The sequence below is a fragment of the Eleutherodactylus coqui genome, chromosome 10 (genome assembly GCF_035609145.1).
Source record: "Eleutherodactylus coqui strain aEleCoq1 chromosome 10, aEleCoq1.hap1, whole genome shotgun sequence".
NCBI classification, from domain to species: Eukaryota; Metazoa; Chordata; class Amphibia; order Anura; family Eleutherodactylidae; genus Eleutherodactylus; species Eleutherodactylus coqui.
In genome coordinates this window covers 114,054,521-114,071,323 of record NC_089846.1, presented here as the reverse complement: position 1 = coordinate 114,071,323, position 16,803 = coordinate 114,054,521, and the positions used below count along the sequence as shown (strand labels likewise).

At 42.9% G+C, this 16,803-nt stretch overlaps 1 protein-coding gene across 1 annotated transcript in view; it reads left to right on the top strand.

Moving 5' to 3' along the window:
• Window positions 1-16,803, top strand: part of TRPC5 (transient receptor potential cation channel subfamily C member 5) — a 207,797-nt gene that overhangs the window by 40,746 nt on the left and 150,248 nt on the right. The window contains exon 2 of the mRNA XM_066579874.1: window positions 11,966-12,487. Within this exon, the coding sequence (XP_066435971.1) occupies window positions 11,966-12,487 (522 nt within the window). The remainder of the gene's footprint in view (window positions 1-11,965; window positions 12,488-16,803) is intronic.

The window sequence follows — 16,803 nt, the reverse complement described above, 5'->3', positions numbered from 1 at the left end:
ACAAGGGCACAGCTGAATGCCCATAGGATAGTGCAAAGGTTCAACTTGGGCTCCCTTCCACACTGCATGTAATCTCTCTTCATGCCAACCAACACGTTATTTTTCTGGTACATCACTGGGTCTTTAAATGACCCTTTGATGCAGCACAAGAAGCTGGCCAGAAATGATCTTGTAGCATTTGGTTTAGAAATTACCCCCACATAGTAAATACGAATTCTTGGCACATGTAACAAAGAACCTGTATCAGCTGGACGGTACTCACGGCCAGGGAGGTATCGTCACAACAAACCAACTGGGGTTGACCATAGAGCTGACAACTGTATTACCCCCACTACCAGCACTCCATGGTCTGGCTCGCAGGGAAAGGGAAATGGTGACCATGGTTCATATTATTCCCTATTCCTCATGTTTGAGGAGTATGAGAAGTGTCGACAGAGATAGATTTCCTATGGACCCTGGGTTGTATAAAGAATATGGTTTCCCCATTAGTCTGGTGATTTAAAATGATCTGACACTTATCACATGAATACCAGAATCAAGCTTACTGAATAGATACAGTACTAGAACCAAGCTTACTCATAGATACAATAACAAAAACAAGCTTACTACATAGAAATGGTATTAGAACTAAGCTTACTACATAGATACAGTGCCAGAAACAAGCTTTGATGTATAGATATGGTAACGGAATCAAACTTAAAAATATAGATATGAGAACAGAATCAATCATACTACATTGATACGGTACCATAACTATATTTACTATATTTCAGATTCAGACTATGGCCGCGTGCCCCCACTGTCAAATCCACTGTACATCTGCTGACATCATGTACACAATCCCAGGAGACTTTGCAGCTCAATGTACAGGTACATCATCAGCAGCTATGTCACTAGCAATGGGTGATCTTAGCCTACAGATGAGTTGTGCATGCACCAATGGTCTCCAGCATATACAGCCCACTGATATTGATGTACTCCTGATGATGTACACCAAGCCACAGAGGCTCATGGGATCGAGTATGTGACATCAGCAGATGGGTCAGAAGTTGTGTCGTGTCTCCTTAAGGAGAGCACCCAAAGAGTGTGTGAAGACACCTACGGGGTGAGTGGATCAGGGGATGTTATAGTCTCTCCCCAAGGAGAGCACCCAGAAGGGGTGTGGGGGACACCTAAAAGCTAAGTAAGGAGACTTATAAGCCAATGCTCCTCTGGGAAATTTATGCAAATAGGAAAGATGGAAAAATACCTCTACAGTGCCATCTATTGGATGGCAGCATTTCTCAATTCAAAGTGACCTTAAAACAAGTTCTCAAGGATTGGGAATATTATAAGTCTCCTTACTTAGCTTTCAGTTGTCACCACATCCCTTCTTGGCGTTCTCCTTGGGGAGAGACTATACCATCCCCTGACCTACTCACCCCCTAGGTGTCTCCACACACTTTTTGGGTGGTCTCCTTAGGGAGACACGACACTACTTCTGACCCTTGCAGACTAAGTCAGAATCCTACTGCAGACTGATGAGGGGCAAGCACCCCGAAACAGTCTGCCTGTGCATGGTTCCTGGCTTGGGTTAATATTCCCAATCATTGATGACTTGTTATAAGGTCCCTTTAAATTGAAGGAATGCTGCCATCCAATAGACGGCGCTGTAGAGGTATTTTTCTAGCTTTCGTTTTTACATCAGCAGATCACACTTCAAATAATACTATTTCCGAGATTTTTCAGACAAGTGATATATCTTTCTAGTTACTGTATATTTTAGTGCCGGCTGCACACTGCCGTAATTGGAGACACTTCGGGCGGACTTTTAGGTTTGCGTTTATGTACTTGTTAAGCAGCCAACCAAAACCTCATGGAATCTCTACTGAATACTTCTGTAAATGTAATGAGAAGTTACCACAGGCGGGTCATCTTCTGATCACAGCAGAAGCCTCCTGAGAGTCCTAGTGGCTTGAGGCATTCCCTGATTGGCTAGGAATTGTTTAATTGCTCCTTTGGTGCTTTGTTCAAGTGTCAGTTCCTGTTATGCAAGATGATCTTAAAATGTACAAGAGCGTTTTTTGGTGTCATATTCACTCCAGTGAAATAAAATGTGAATTAAGCGGGATCGGTCACCTCATCACCGCCCCTGAGGAGTCTGCTGTAGTAAATACTTGCATTACCCACAAAATAATAGTGAGGCCGAAGTCAGACATTAGACTACTTAAAAAAATTAAATTCTCGTTGGAAAAAATAATATTATTTTCTGCTGCCATTTTTTGGCCGCCATAACTTTTCAACTTGTATGCCAACATATTTGTTGACGGGTCATTTTTTGCAGGACATCTTGTAGTTTCTGTTGGTACCATTTTGAAGTACATATGACTTTTTGGTGGACACAGCACTCTGTGTCCATGAAAGAAAATACAGAAAAAATATCAGAAAAAAAAATACACGCCAGTTGTTTTTTTTTTGGTCACTACTAAAAAACATACTAGCGTGTATTTTTGTTCTGACGATGTTCACAGTATGGGATAAATAATGCATTTTTTGATAGCTCGGACTTTTAAAGATAAAGCGATACCAAATATGTTTTTTTAGTTTTTTTGTTTTTGTTTTGAGATTTATATCATAGATATATGAAAAGGGAGAGTTTTAAACTTTTACTATTTTTTGTTTTTTCTAATAATTATTATAAGTTTTTTAACTAATTTTTACATTATTTTTTAGCTCCCATAGGGGATTCGAACTTGCAATCATTTCTACAGTATAATACAATACCAAAGTATTGCATTATACCACTTTCTGACAGTCAAGCCATTCAGCTATGTCTGTCAAGCAATCAGCCTTGGCAGCCCTGGCGGTTTTCAGAAGGCGCTAGGCTGCCATGGCAACCAAATGGCACCTTGCAATCTCATCGTAGGTGGGGCGGGTGTTTATTTGGGACCCCAGAATACTGATCGGGGTATCTAAATGACAGCAGCATTTAAAGGTTTAACAGCTGCAATCAGCAGGAGTGCTGATCATGGCGGTTGTGGTGGGTGTCAGCTGTCAAAGAGCTGGATGACACCCCAAGGTATAAATGTATGTCCTGTGGTGTTAAGGGGTTAAAGGGTTGATCACTAAGCATCCTCAAGAATAAAATGATGTGTGTTGAATTGTACCCCCTTCCGTACATGTACTGTGCTGATTACCAGGGCGCTCAGAAGCTAAGCCCCCAGTAATTGGAGTTGGAATGCGGCTGTAACTTACAGACATAGTTCTGTTGCAATTGCCAGGATGGAGCTTAGCTCTGATCATGGTGATTTAACTAGAGATGAGTGAGCATGCTCAGTGAGGTCAGTTACTCTAGCGAGCATCACTCTCCAATGAACACCCTCGAACTTGAACATGCAATAAAAAAATAATCAAAAAGTCACATGAACTCCAAAAGGGTATGAATGAAAAATGTCAACAAGCCCTCAAACAGCTCATAAAAACTTATGTTTTATGTTAAGGCAATGCAAGAAAAAAAATTGCCTATCCTCCGGACCAGGTTATTCGGCCACTTTGCCATGGACTTCATGAGATCCTTGAGCCTGGGCAGTTACTCAAATTGCTCCAATTACAATCCACCACTAGGCTTTTGGCAAGTTCAGAAACCCCTGTTTACTTAATATTTTCCTATAAAACAAAAGATTGTTTAATGTGAAACAATATTCCAACATGACGGAGCGTTCCGTTAATCATGAAGTCAGTTTTATCAGCGGCCAACATTATTAAAAAAGCTTAAGCAAGTTTTAAGAAACAATTATCCGGAACCTGAAGCCGCGCCAAACAGTGACAGTGGGCGCTTTGATCAACATTTTCTTCTGTCTGTTATTTCTTTCCTTAGACTGCCCTGAATTTTCATTTCTAGTTTACTATGATTCTTGGTTGTCATGGCAACCCCATCTTGCCTAATTTCTGTGACTTGGAGAGGTCATTTTAAATTCTACTGACAAAATATTTTTGTGAAGGAATGACTGAGAGACGCCAAAAAATATTGTTGTTCAGTGGAAATTACCAGTTGCCAAAACCGCATGCGTCTGACCCGGAATAGTAATTGCCAATGTTTGAGAAACACATTTGTAAACAGGTAACAAGATGCATTAAAGTGAAGCTTCCCTGGAGCCCGCATCAACAAATATGTTTGGCAACTGTATAAACAGCAGTTCCCTTATACCGTATACTGTTCTTATTGGAATCAGGCGCCTTAGTTGTGTTCTGATAATATCCTATAGGGCTTTAGGGAATTTCGTTTGCTACTCATGCCCTGCAGACCACTCATGGAATGCAGGATACTTTCTGATAGCTTGCAGTTTGCACCGTGCTCACAGAATATAGGCGGCCATAAACCACAATACACGGATCCCTCAGGTTGCAATGGCCGAAGGTTACAATATTTTCAACATGGAATGGTCTTTCTTGGGCCATTATAACTTTTAACACATTCCATCTATAATACACGAGACAATCATAAAAATTAGAGATGAGCGAGCATGCTCGTTTAGAGCTATTACTCGAAGGAGCATTGCTTTTTTCAAGTACCTGCCTACTCATGCGAAAAGATTCGGGGGGGCGGCGGGAGGGAGAGAGAGATCTCTCCCCTGTCCCCGCCCCCGCTCCACCCCGCCGCCCCCCGAATCTTTTCGGACGAGAAGGCAGGTACTCGATAAAAGCAATGCTCATTCGAGTTATTGCTCTAAACGAGCATGCTCGCTCATCTCTAATAAAAGTGCTACATTTACTTACACTTCTGTCCAAATGTATTTTAAAATGAAATAATAGAACAAATAAACAAGTTAAGATGAATAAAAAATAAATGGATTAACTTAAATTAACAAATTAAATCTAGATTTTTGACCTTTCAAAGCAGCCACCTCTAGCTGATATAACAGCTTCACACGGTCAAAGCATTCTTTCTACAACTACATTCAGATATTTCTCTGTAATTGTTTCCCAGCATTGTTGCAGAAGTTCCCACAAATGTGCTGCACTTGTAGGTTGCTTTGCTTTCACCCTTCTGTCCAGTTTACCCCAAACAAGCTCAATGAGGTTAAGTCTGGAGACTATGTGGGCCATTCTCTTCTTTGAAGCCTACGAACTTCTTCTTGTTTTCTTAAGTAGTTCTATAACCTAGAAGTATATTTTGAACCATGTTCTTGCTGTAACATGAACCCCTTGACCAACTAGTAATATACCAGATAGTATTGCATGGCATATCAAAATGTTGTAGTAGCCCTTTGTGTCCAGTATGCCAGGGTGATCACCCTATGTAAGTTTCCAACACTGGATCCAGCAAAAGAGCCTCAGACCATTTTTCTCCTCCACGTTTGACAGTTGGTGTCACATACTGAGGAGCCATCCTTTCATCCTACTCGAAGGCGTACGAATAAACTGTGGTGTACCAAAGATGTCAAATTTTGATTCATCCGTCCATAAGACCCTCTTCCACTCTTCAGTAGTCCACTGGAGGTGCAGCTTGGCCCACGGAAGTCTTTTTTTAATTTTGCAGTGGCTTCTTACAGATTCTCTACCTGCATTAAGCTGTGAGGCGGCGATTATGAAAACTGCTGACTCTCAAAAACCTGTCATCTGATTTTGTAGTGGCCTTTGGTCTGACAGACTACTTCCTGTCAGAGTTTCCTCCAGTTTCCAAGTATATTTCGGTGGTAGAGGAAACAGTACTGACTGCTGACTTGGCTTTTCTGGCAATTTCTCTGTAGGACAGACCTACACTTCTAAGGGTTATAATTGTCTGTCTTCTTTGGTTAATTGCCTTTTTCTTGTCAATATGATAGCAAAGTGCTCTGTTCAGAAGGTTAAAATGGTCCAAATGGTTATATAGATTCAGAGGGTTTGAAAGTAACCTTCAAAATGTAAGACACTTTGTAGGAATAGTTTGCATCCGATTTCAAACCATAATTTGCAGCAGAACAGCTGTCCTTGTTGTGTTCTCTGGAAAAAGCCCTTTAGTTCAAATCATAAATTCAGACTATTGCTGTGTTTCAGGTTAAAATCTCATAATATTTTTATGTTTTTAACTTTTAAACCTTTAAACCATTTCATGTTATTTGCTGGACTTGATCTGTGTTAATGTAAAAAATAACTGAAAAAATTGAGTTGTTCTGCAACTTTCGACCAGCAATGTGTGTATATTAGAGATGAGCGAGCGTACTCGGAAAAGCACTACTCTCTCGAGTAATTTGCTTTATCCGAGTATCGCTGTGCTCGGGTCTGAAGATTCGGGTGCCGCTGCGGCTGACAGGTGAGTCGCAGCGGGGAGCAGGGGAGAGCGGGCGGGAGAGAGGGAGAGAAAGATCTCCCCTCCGTTCCTCCCCGCTCTCCCCTGCAGCTCCCCGCTCCGTGCCGGCACCCGAATCTTCAGGGACGAGCACAGCGATACTCGGATAAAGCAAATTACTCTGGCGAGTAGTGCTTTCCCGAGTACGCTCGCTCATCTCTAGTGTATGTATATATATATATATATATATATATATATATATATATATATATATATATATATATATTCAAAGACCTACACAATACTTTATATTTACGAGTATTCAAAGGTCTAGTAAAATAATTAAAACGAGAGGAAACCTTCCTTTCACTTACATATGAAGTCACACCATGTGTTTGGCAGATTTACAATCACCTGCTCACTGGATGGCAGGATCAGACACAGTCAATGACAAGCCTGGTGGAAAATCATGTGGAGATGGGGAATATAGAACTGAGAATGTGTGTTTGTCTTATCATTATAAAAATCGTTTAGCTTGAGGAAGGTTCCTGTGAAATGTTTCGTGAGCATTAAATAAGTTTATAGATTGACTCAGTGTCAGAACTTCTGACAAGTAGAGATGAGCGAGCACGCTCGTTTAAGGCTGCTGCTCGAGTGAGCATCGGTCTTCTTGAGTAACTGATTACTTGTCCGAGCACCATGCAGGGGGAGTGGGTGGGAGAGTGAGAGATCTCTCTCTCACCCCCACCCCACCCCGCTCATCCACGCCGCGTCTTAAAGGGGTTATCCGGTTACTATGCGAAATTTTAATGTCATATGCGGATGTTTTTCATGGGCACCATGTATCTACTTCAGCCAATCAGAGGCCGTAACATCACCCCTTCTCCTGACATTAGTGCTCACATCTTGGGCGCCATAATGTCATTTGTTCTGAATGGTGATGTTGCGGCCCCCAATTGGCTACAGTGGTCACATGGTGCTCGTTTCACAACAGGGACTGGGAGGACAGCAGGGTTGCAGTGTTGGATCTCCAGGTCTAAGGATGGGTAAGTATTGCTGGATTTGTTCCTTTAGCACATCTGCACCTAAAGTTAAAATTACAAATAGTAACCGGACAACCTCTTTAGTTTCATGACTTTAAGTGAGGTCCTGCTCCTTCTGTAGCCACCTGTCATGCTTTACAAGCCCACGCTGTTCCTCTGTGTGCCTCAGTGTTGCATTCCATACAGATTCAGCAAGATATAATGCATGCATTCAGCACCAATGACTCCATGTGTATAAGGGTGGATTCAGATGTGTGCACATAACCACGTGTCTATTAGAACCATTGGTTCCCTATGCTGTGGTTACATGTCTGTGTTTTACAGGTATGCAAACACGGGCACCATTAAAAGATAGGACATGCATGCACCATAGGTCTGGGCTGCATGTCAATATTCCCCGCGAGAAGTCCCCTCATCACTGAACACTGTGACAGCACAGTAAAGAATCCCCTGTCACAGTAGTCACAGTTGTGGCATAGGATCGCAAAGCTCTCCAATTGATTTTAATGCGGCCACCACTGCCGATGGCCCCATTGAAAGCAATATAACGCTGGTACCTCCGCAGTGATTTTCAGGGAAGGGTTTTAAATATAAGCCCTTCCCTGAAAATCAATCCTAGTTGTAGTAAAAAATTTTAAAAAATACATACTTACCTCTCTGCCGCTGCCGGGGCTCATGCGCGTCTAGCCAATTGGGTCCTATCACTGCAAGGAAGTTCTCTCAGCAGGCGGGGATCTAAAATCCCTGCATGCTAAAAGGACTGCGTCTGATTGGCTGAGTGCTCAGCCAATCACAGGCAGCGCTCGGTTATTCAATGAATTTAATGAATGGCTGAGCGCTGCCTGTGATTGACTGAGCGCTCAGCCAATCAGGCGCAGTCCTTTCAGCAGCATTTAAAATCCCCGCCTGCTGAAAGAACGTTATTACAGTGACGGGACCCAAACCGCTAGACACGCCTGAGCCCCAGCAGCGGCAGAGAGGTGAGTATATATATTTTTTTAATTTTTACACCAGATAGAAATGATTTTCAGGGAAGGGCTTATATTTAAAGTCCATCCCTGAAAATCACTGCAGGGGTTGCTGGCAGACCATTGCTTTCCATGGGGCTGCCGGCAGCAGCCACGGCCCCATGGAAAACAATGTTGCACGGACCTGCATTCACGCATGTTTGTGCTCGTACGTGGACGCGCCAGTTTTGTGCGCACCTATGTACGCAGCAGCACACGCTCGTCTGAATGCACCCTAACTGTGCATGATTCACCGTGTGCATGATGCCTGGTTTGTATTCAATAAACGTTAATGGATGGAAACTGTCTTTAATTAGTGGAAAACCATGATTCAAAAAAACAAAATCCCCTTTAATAATAGATATAGATTTTTAATCAAAAGAAATAGTCATAATGATCAAGTCTACAAATAGATTGTCTTTCTCGGGCCACAGCAGTCTGACTTTCCCCATCAATATATTGTCACGGCGAGCTCTTATGCGCTATCTCATTCTGTAATGAGTTTTCTGTTATTTCAGTTGTTTTCCAGAGGAAGTTCTGTGCGGCATATTAATTTGTTCATGCCAGAAGATGTAGCTAATAGAATATGGATGAAATCTCAGGCCATTACATGCCGATCATATATTGCTTACAGATGTCTAACTGTGTTATTACATATTTAGCTGGAAATGAAGAGGCTGCACGTGTCTTGTCAGAGCCTCTATCTGTACATTTTAGAAAACCTCTCATAAATTAGGAAATGAGAACATTGTAAACCATTACCTCAATAAGAATACATGGCCATAGCCTGAATGAATATCTTACACGGTAACCTGACTGAATATCCTACACAGCATACCAGGGGCGTAACTAAAGGCTCTGGGGCCCTGATGCAAAACGTGAGCTGGGGCCCCCCCTCTATCTGTATCTGTACCCGTACCCATACCTAAACCATGCTGCACAGAGACATAACTTGAAGCTTCTGGGCCCCAATGTAAAACCTGTAACAGGGTCCCCAACTATAATGCTTTATTCATAGTACTGGGCTCCCTATATGGAGAAGAGAGGCCTTATGGGCCCCCTAAGGCTCCTGGGCCCGGGTGCAACCGCATCCCCTGTGCCCTCTATAGTTACGCCCCTGCAGCATACCATTTCTTATGAATGTGCAACCCTAGTTCAGGGTAAATAGGATACAGTCATGTTATCAATTCTATAATGCATCCAAGCAAACCTGCTACAAATGGGCAGCAACTGTCAAAAGTATACTATATGTCTCCACAGCTCAAGTAGACCATTATGACTGTTTTTGTATATAACACATCAGATATAAATATATCAGGATATGGTATACATAAAAGCATAAAATAAAGCTCCCAAAAACACAGGACAGGAAGTGATGAAAAATAATGGGACAGATGATATTTAAACTGTAGCAGCAGAGTAGACTAGTAAGTCTAGCAATATACAGGTTATTATGTGGCATGTTCTGAAATACTGTAGCTCGGTACTGGTGTACCTTGACGCTACCGGAAGCTAGGGGTTTGACAGGACGAATGCCCCTGTCACAACCCTAGTTCCTGATTGGTGGAATACTGCAAGGTCCTGGAAGATACTGCAGGATGTGATCCCTGTGTATTACCCGGAACACTGCTCCCGCACTATTAGCTGCCGAGGTCAGACATTCCCTGCTGTCCTGATGCATTGTCCATCGCCGCTGTGGATTTGTGCTGTGGTCCTGCAGTGTGCGACCTCGGAGTCTCAGTGTGTGTGTCTGCACAGCGTGCGTATAACTAAACTCCACACCACCTCCACACCATTCGCAACCTGATTGGTTGTTTGGATTAATTCATTAACGGTGATTGGTTATTTGGGTTGGCTGATTCACGGTGATTGGTTATTTAGTTTGGCTTATTCATGGTGATTGTTTGTTTAGGTTGGCTCGAGTAGAGGTGGTGTCGAATAGGGATATATACGCACGGCACTGTCAGCTGTCTGCTGCCGGCAGGGAGAATAAAGTGACATGGGGGGTGGGGGACGCAGCCACCGGTAACGCTTCCTCAGTGCTCTGTTGCCACCCCGCTCTGCACTTAAACATAGAGGGGGGGTGCAGCGTTCTGGGGCGCCTGACTGTGTGTCCGCACGCCGCTGTCAGCTGTCTACTAAAGCGGCCTCACGGCTCTGTGGGCTCCCTAATTGCGACCCCACTCTGCGCTTTAACACAGAGTGGGGTTCCGCCTTATGGGGCGCTGGCAAGAAAGGCACTTGCAGATGGGGCTGCGCTGCAGCAGCGGTGGATGCTGTATGCTTTTGTACTACATCACTAGTGGGCTGCCAGGACCTGCAGGCAACCCAGCTGAGCAGCCAATCACGTACAGGGGGCGTCACCCCCTGTCAATCTTGTCTCCACCAGGAGTTCCTGGTGGCGTGAAGATACACCAGTACCCTTTAACTCTACATTTAGAATTCATTGAATCTTATGAAGAATATATTGGCAGCATAAAATGTTCACCAAATTGGTAGTCTTAAAGGGGTTATACGTCAATTACAGGTCATCCCCTAGCCACAGGATAGAGGATACTTCCTAATTGGTGGGGATCGCTGAGACCCCCGCTGATATGTCCCTCACTCCCCTCGCTGCAGAATTAACACCCACTACAGTAAGAAGGAGACTGAATGGAGTGTTGGTTGCACAAGGGCTCTATTCACTTTTAATGTGGCAAGCACTCAAGTATTTCCATCAGCTCCACTGTAGTGAACGGAGCGCCAACCGCACATGCATGGCCAGTGCTTCATTCATCGTTAAAGCAACCCCGCAGTAATAGGCAGAGCAGGACATGGGAGTCCCGTTCTCGAGATCGTCTGGAGTCTCAGCACTGAGACCTCGACAATCAGCAAGTTATTCCCAAATTCCGTTTATTTGCCAAATTTGTAAAATCTCAGCTGTTTGCAAAAAAAAAAAAAAACAAGAGCAATTTAAATAGCTCAACACAACTAATATAACAAGTGGTTTCTCCAAATTCAACAAAAGATGCTACTTTTAATGACTCCTGAAGTCTCAGAATTATTCAACTCTCAGAATGAAATCCATCATAAGAACACACAATTGCAGATCATGTGATATCTCAAGCACACCTGATGCAACTAATCAAGGGCTTCATTCGTTGCATTAGGTGTGCTTGAGAAAAACACATCAAATACCTGGACTTTCTAGGGCTTTGTTGACTGTGACATTTGATTGCCTGTTAAAAAAATCTGTGTTGTACTGTTCTGGGTGATCAAAAATGTGAATTGAGAAGAACATAGTATTCCCCATGAGAAGAGAAAGTGCCGATCCTGAGTCACATTCAAAATCTGGAAAACCTATCATATATGCATCTTTTGGGCCTCCTCAGTTTTCATGGCCAAGTGTGACCACAACCTCGATACCCCCCTAGAATTACACACCTGTATCACATAATTAAGGAATCTCCCTAATATAGAATATGAATATATTGTCTATACATTGCAACATTGTATCTTCAGAGGTTCTCGCAATTTCACTGCTACCTTCAATGTTGCATCTCTATGTATTTATGTACAGTAATCTGCTTATACAATTGTTCTATTTTATGTATCTTCCCAACATGATAAAATGCATCATGGCTTTAAAAACAGATTTACAGTCATTTATTCTTCATTTCTCTTCCCAGGTACCAACATTAATGATGGACACCCAGTTTTCAGAATTCACACCAGACATTACGCCCATTATGTTGGCAGCTCACACTAATAACTATGAAATTATAAAACTTTTAGTCCAAAGAAGGGTGACAATACCTCGCCCACACCAGATACGCTGCAACTGTGTGGAATGTGTCTCCAGCTCGGAAGTTGACAGCCTCAGACACTCCAGGTCTAGACTAAATATCTACAAAGCTCTGGCCAGCCCATCTTTGATTGCCTTATCCAGCGAGGACCCTATACTGACAGCTTTCCGCCTTGGGTGGGAGCTGAAAGAACTCAGCAAGGTGGAGAATGAGTTCAAGGCTGAATATGAAGAATTGTCTCAGCAATGTAAGAGGTTTGCCAAGGATCTGCTTGACCAAGCAAGGAGCTCTCGAGAACTGGAAATTATACTTAACCACAGGGATGACCAGAGCGAGGAGCTGGATCCTCAGAAGTGTCATGACCTGGCAAAGCTGAAGGTAGCAATAAAGTATCATCAGAAAGAGGTGAGCTGAATTTATTTAGTACATACAGTTATTTGTTACTTTCTTTAGTGCATTACATTTAAAATAAATGGTCATAAAATGCTTCCAACATCTCTAATAGAGATGAGCAAACATGCTCGGTTAATGCAGTTACTCGAGGGAGCATCGCTCTTCTCTAGTAACTGCATACTCGTCCGAGACAATTCTCGTGGGGGGGGGGGGCGTCGGGGTGGAGCGGGGGGAGAGTGAGAGAGATCTCCCACCCCCCGCAACCCCCACAGCCCCCCTGAACTTTCTCGGATGAGTATGTAGTTACTTGAGAAGAGCAATGCTCACTCGAGTAACTGCCTTTACCAAGCGTGCTCGCTCATCTCTAATCTCTAAGCCTCACCTATGAATATTGTTTAGCCCATCCCTCTTTGCAAAACTGCTTTAATTCACACATATAAGTAAGTTTTCATAAAAAAAACTGGATATTGCAAGTCCTGGCACAATTTGTCTTCAAGGTGTTGCCTCCTTACAACAACCTCTGTCCATACTGTATGCCCTATTACAGCAGATGGGCATCATAGAAGGGGGTCCTATGAGGTCTATAAGAGTGGGTCCCATTCTAGCGGACTCAAGCCATTCATATATTACACGGAAAGCCATTTTCCTGAAAAGTTGTCATGTAACATTACCGCTAGCAGTGGGAACATTTTGCTAAAAATTGCTAAGTCAACCGTTTGAGTGGGGAGTCAGCAGCCGGATCTGCAAGGATCAACTTTCGCTATGGGGGTTTGAAGTGTGAAAGTTGGAACTTTGATTAGGCCAATCCAAAATGTTATTTCCCTTTTTCAGCTCCATTCAGATGTAGACATTGTGTAGAATTTTCTTTTCCTGAATTCATTAACTTGCTGTAGAGCCCAATTATACTGCAGCATCAGTCTATTTCCACGGACACCTTTATCCTTACAAATGTATCGCTTTCCAAACTGTATGTCAAAAACTTTTTAGTTTCTCTTTTAGATTTTCTTTTGATTACGGCCTAGGCATAATGGTAACGGTTAAGGACCGGCAAGGTCTGAAATGAATAGTCTCTTGCCCTATTTGCTGTTGGAGTTTAACACGTGGGAATAAAATGCACCTTTTATGTTGATCTCAAGTGCTGGATTTTTGTCGCATTCATTGTGCCCGCCAGCCTGGGCTGTTCCATGGATTTGATTTTTAGAGATACCGGTGATATTACAGAAGCCTTAGACTTTGGCTATATTTGAGTCTATAAACCTATTGAAAAGGTTATAGAGGACAAAATTCTAGTTTCTAGTCAAGGTAAAAATACTGGTGCAATTTCCAAAAATTTCAGATTTTGGAGAACATGCTTTAATGAAAATGCAACTATCAGGGAGACATGTCTTTTTCCATGTTTCACGGACTCCATGTACATGAGCTGCAATCTGGCCGATGGGCAGTCTTGCAGCTTGTTCTGATTCGGGCTGCCTACTACTCAGTCCTCCTCAGTCGCTCCCCTTGTCTAATAAGTGATACTGTAGACATTAATCAATAGACAAGGGGAAGGGATGAAGAGGACTGAACATAAGATATCCCTGACCAGAGCGAAGAATAGACAGCTTGGATCAGAATGAACTGCAAGACCGCCTAGTAGACAGATTGCAGCTCATTTATATAGAGCATGCAGTACATATAAAAAGACAGATCCTCCTGGTTGCTGCTGGACTTTCATTAAAACAGGAGGTATGATATTGCATATCGACATAGCGCTAATATACTGTTGGCAGTGAATTATGGGTTGTGTTCTGCTGATAGACTTCCTTTAATACTCTCCAGTAAGGGCATGCAATGCGCAGACAGTAGAACCCATTGATTTCAACAGGTTCGTTCTTACTTCTCTTTTTTCACCCGTATTTTGCGCACATGGAAGAAAATGCAGCAAGCTCTATTTTCGTGCGCATTTGGGCACCAAAGGTCCCCGTAGAAGTCTATGGGAGGTGTACAAATATGCACTCAATACACTGAGCAGTTCAATTAAAAGAACACATCTGGACCTCAATAGTCTCTTAAATCGATACGTATGCAGATCTACCTCGTCCATAGAGCAAATATGTTGCAGTGAAGTGTGCGCAATGGCGCTTACGCTCATTGGAAGTTGCCCGAAGGCTCAGGAGTTCGCTCATACAGCCAGTTTATACAGATGAGATACATCATTAAAATGTTTCATTCGCTCAGTCATTCAAAGCACAGTACCAGTGAATATGAACTACTGAATGATTCCTGTTTACATCTAACGACTTGCGAATGAGTGAAGATGCATTAGGACTTACGGCGCCTTGGGTGACTTGGGCGCAAGTGCACCCAACAGTCATCCCAATGACTATCGCTCTTGTGCTTTGGCACAGGAGTGATAGTCATTCAGTGAATGAAGGTGTAGCGTGCTGGAATTCTCTTCCAACTGCCCACCTCCATTCACTGTGAACGGGCAGTCGTTCAATAGTGATGAAAATTTGAGCAATTTTTCATCTGACAGTTAGCCTGGGGGCTTAGTCACACGGGCGCATCGGTGCCCATGTTCGTGCACTATAAGACGGCCGCACTGCAGATGCGGACGACTCTCGGCACCGCCGGAAGAAAGAACATGTGACCGTCTCCATTGCCGGTCATGTGTTCTTTTTTCCGGCAGTGAGAGACGTCCGTGCTGAAGTGCGGTCGTTTTCTTCATGCAGGAACACGGGCGCCGATGCGCCCGTGTGATTAAGCTCTTAGGGTGTATTCACATTTGCAATAAAATCGTGAATTTTTTGAGCGATGCGAGAGTGAAAACGCAGAATGATGAAACCCATAATTTTCAATGTTTTTTCTCATTTGCGATGTTTTCACTCATGCGATGTGGAGTGCAAAAAAAATCCCTACATGTCCTATCTTTCTGCGTTCTGCTATTTTTTTATCTCCCTTGTTTCCCTATGGGGCCTCCTTTTAATGGCATCGCAAAGTGCAATTTTCATGTGATGCGATGCGTTTTTAACATTAAAAAAGTCCTATTGACTTTCGCACTAAAAAATCACGGCAAAATCCCGCAAAAAAAAAAACGTGCGAGAAAATTGCAAAGGACAGCAATGTTTTTGCGAGAAAAAGTTGGTCTGATGCTCAATAATTGCAGGGAAAAAGGTTGTAATTTTGCCGCGATTTTCTAGCATCAATATCGCGATCGACAGTGTGAAGGAGCCCTTTAGATGAGTATTCACACAAGACATTTTGATGTATCCCAACAACATTGGTGAAGATCTCAGTGATTAAGTGGATCCTGGTGTTGATTTTCAGAAATGGTCACAGAGGTTGTGATTCCAGTAACACTGAACACGCTCATCCGGAATGGCATTAGGCTCCTGGAGCAGATTTCTGTGCCATGAGGTCTTATTGCTGGAATATGTTGTTAAGGCAGCACAAAAAATATAAGTGCAATGCAGTCATTTATTTGTAGTAATACTCTTCCTTTTCTTTTTGACCAACCAACAAATAGTTTTATCCAATAAACGTAATAGAGAAGTTGATGCAGGGCAAAGGGACGTACGTGCCTAGGGGGCATGATTGCCATTCCATAGTGCGCTCACATACAGTGCCTTAGGCACGCCAACATTAAATACAGCCTGAATGGTGTCGGACAGCCACTTTCCTCCTCTAGTATTTTACTGCTTCAGTAATCCAACATTCATTTATGCCAGCACTTTGCTGTCAGTGTAGACCCTGGCTCCATCAAAAGCATTCATTCACTTTATCCATTGTGGCATGAGAGTATTCCAACATTCGCACAGTCTGCAATGCTCTAATATAAAGAAAGGATAAATGCCTTTAATAGTAGCCTGCAAGAAGGTACTTTTTTAGACTGCCTTCTTCTAAATGTTTGGAGCCTTCATCAGAGGTCATTGGGGGATTCCATCCCTTTTTGACAGCAGTAATAGCATAGCATGCGTTTGTGCTATTTTTGCCATCAATATGATGGAAATCTAGGCGTAATCTCAACAGCCCCCATTATAAGTCAACAGCCCCCATTATAAGTCAATGGAGCCCATTATAAGTCAACAGCCCCCATTATAAGTCAACAGCCCACATTATAAGTCAACAGCCCAAATTATAAGCCAACAGCCCACATTATAAGTCAACAGCCCCCAATTTAAGTCAACAGCACCCATTATAAGTCAACAGCCCACATTATAAGCCAACATCCCACATTATAAGTCAACAGGCCACATTATAAGTCAACATCCCCCATTATAAGTCAACAGCCCCCAATTTAAGTCAACAGCACCTATGATAAGTCAACAGCCCCCATTATAAGTCAATGG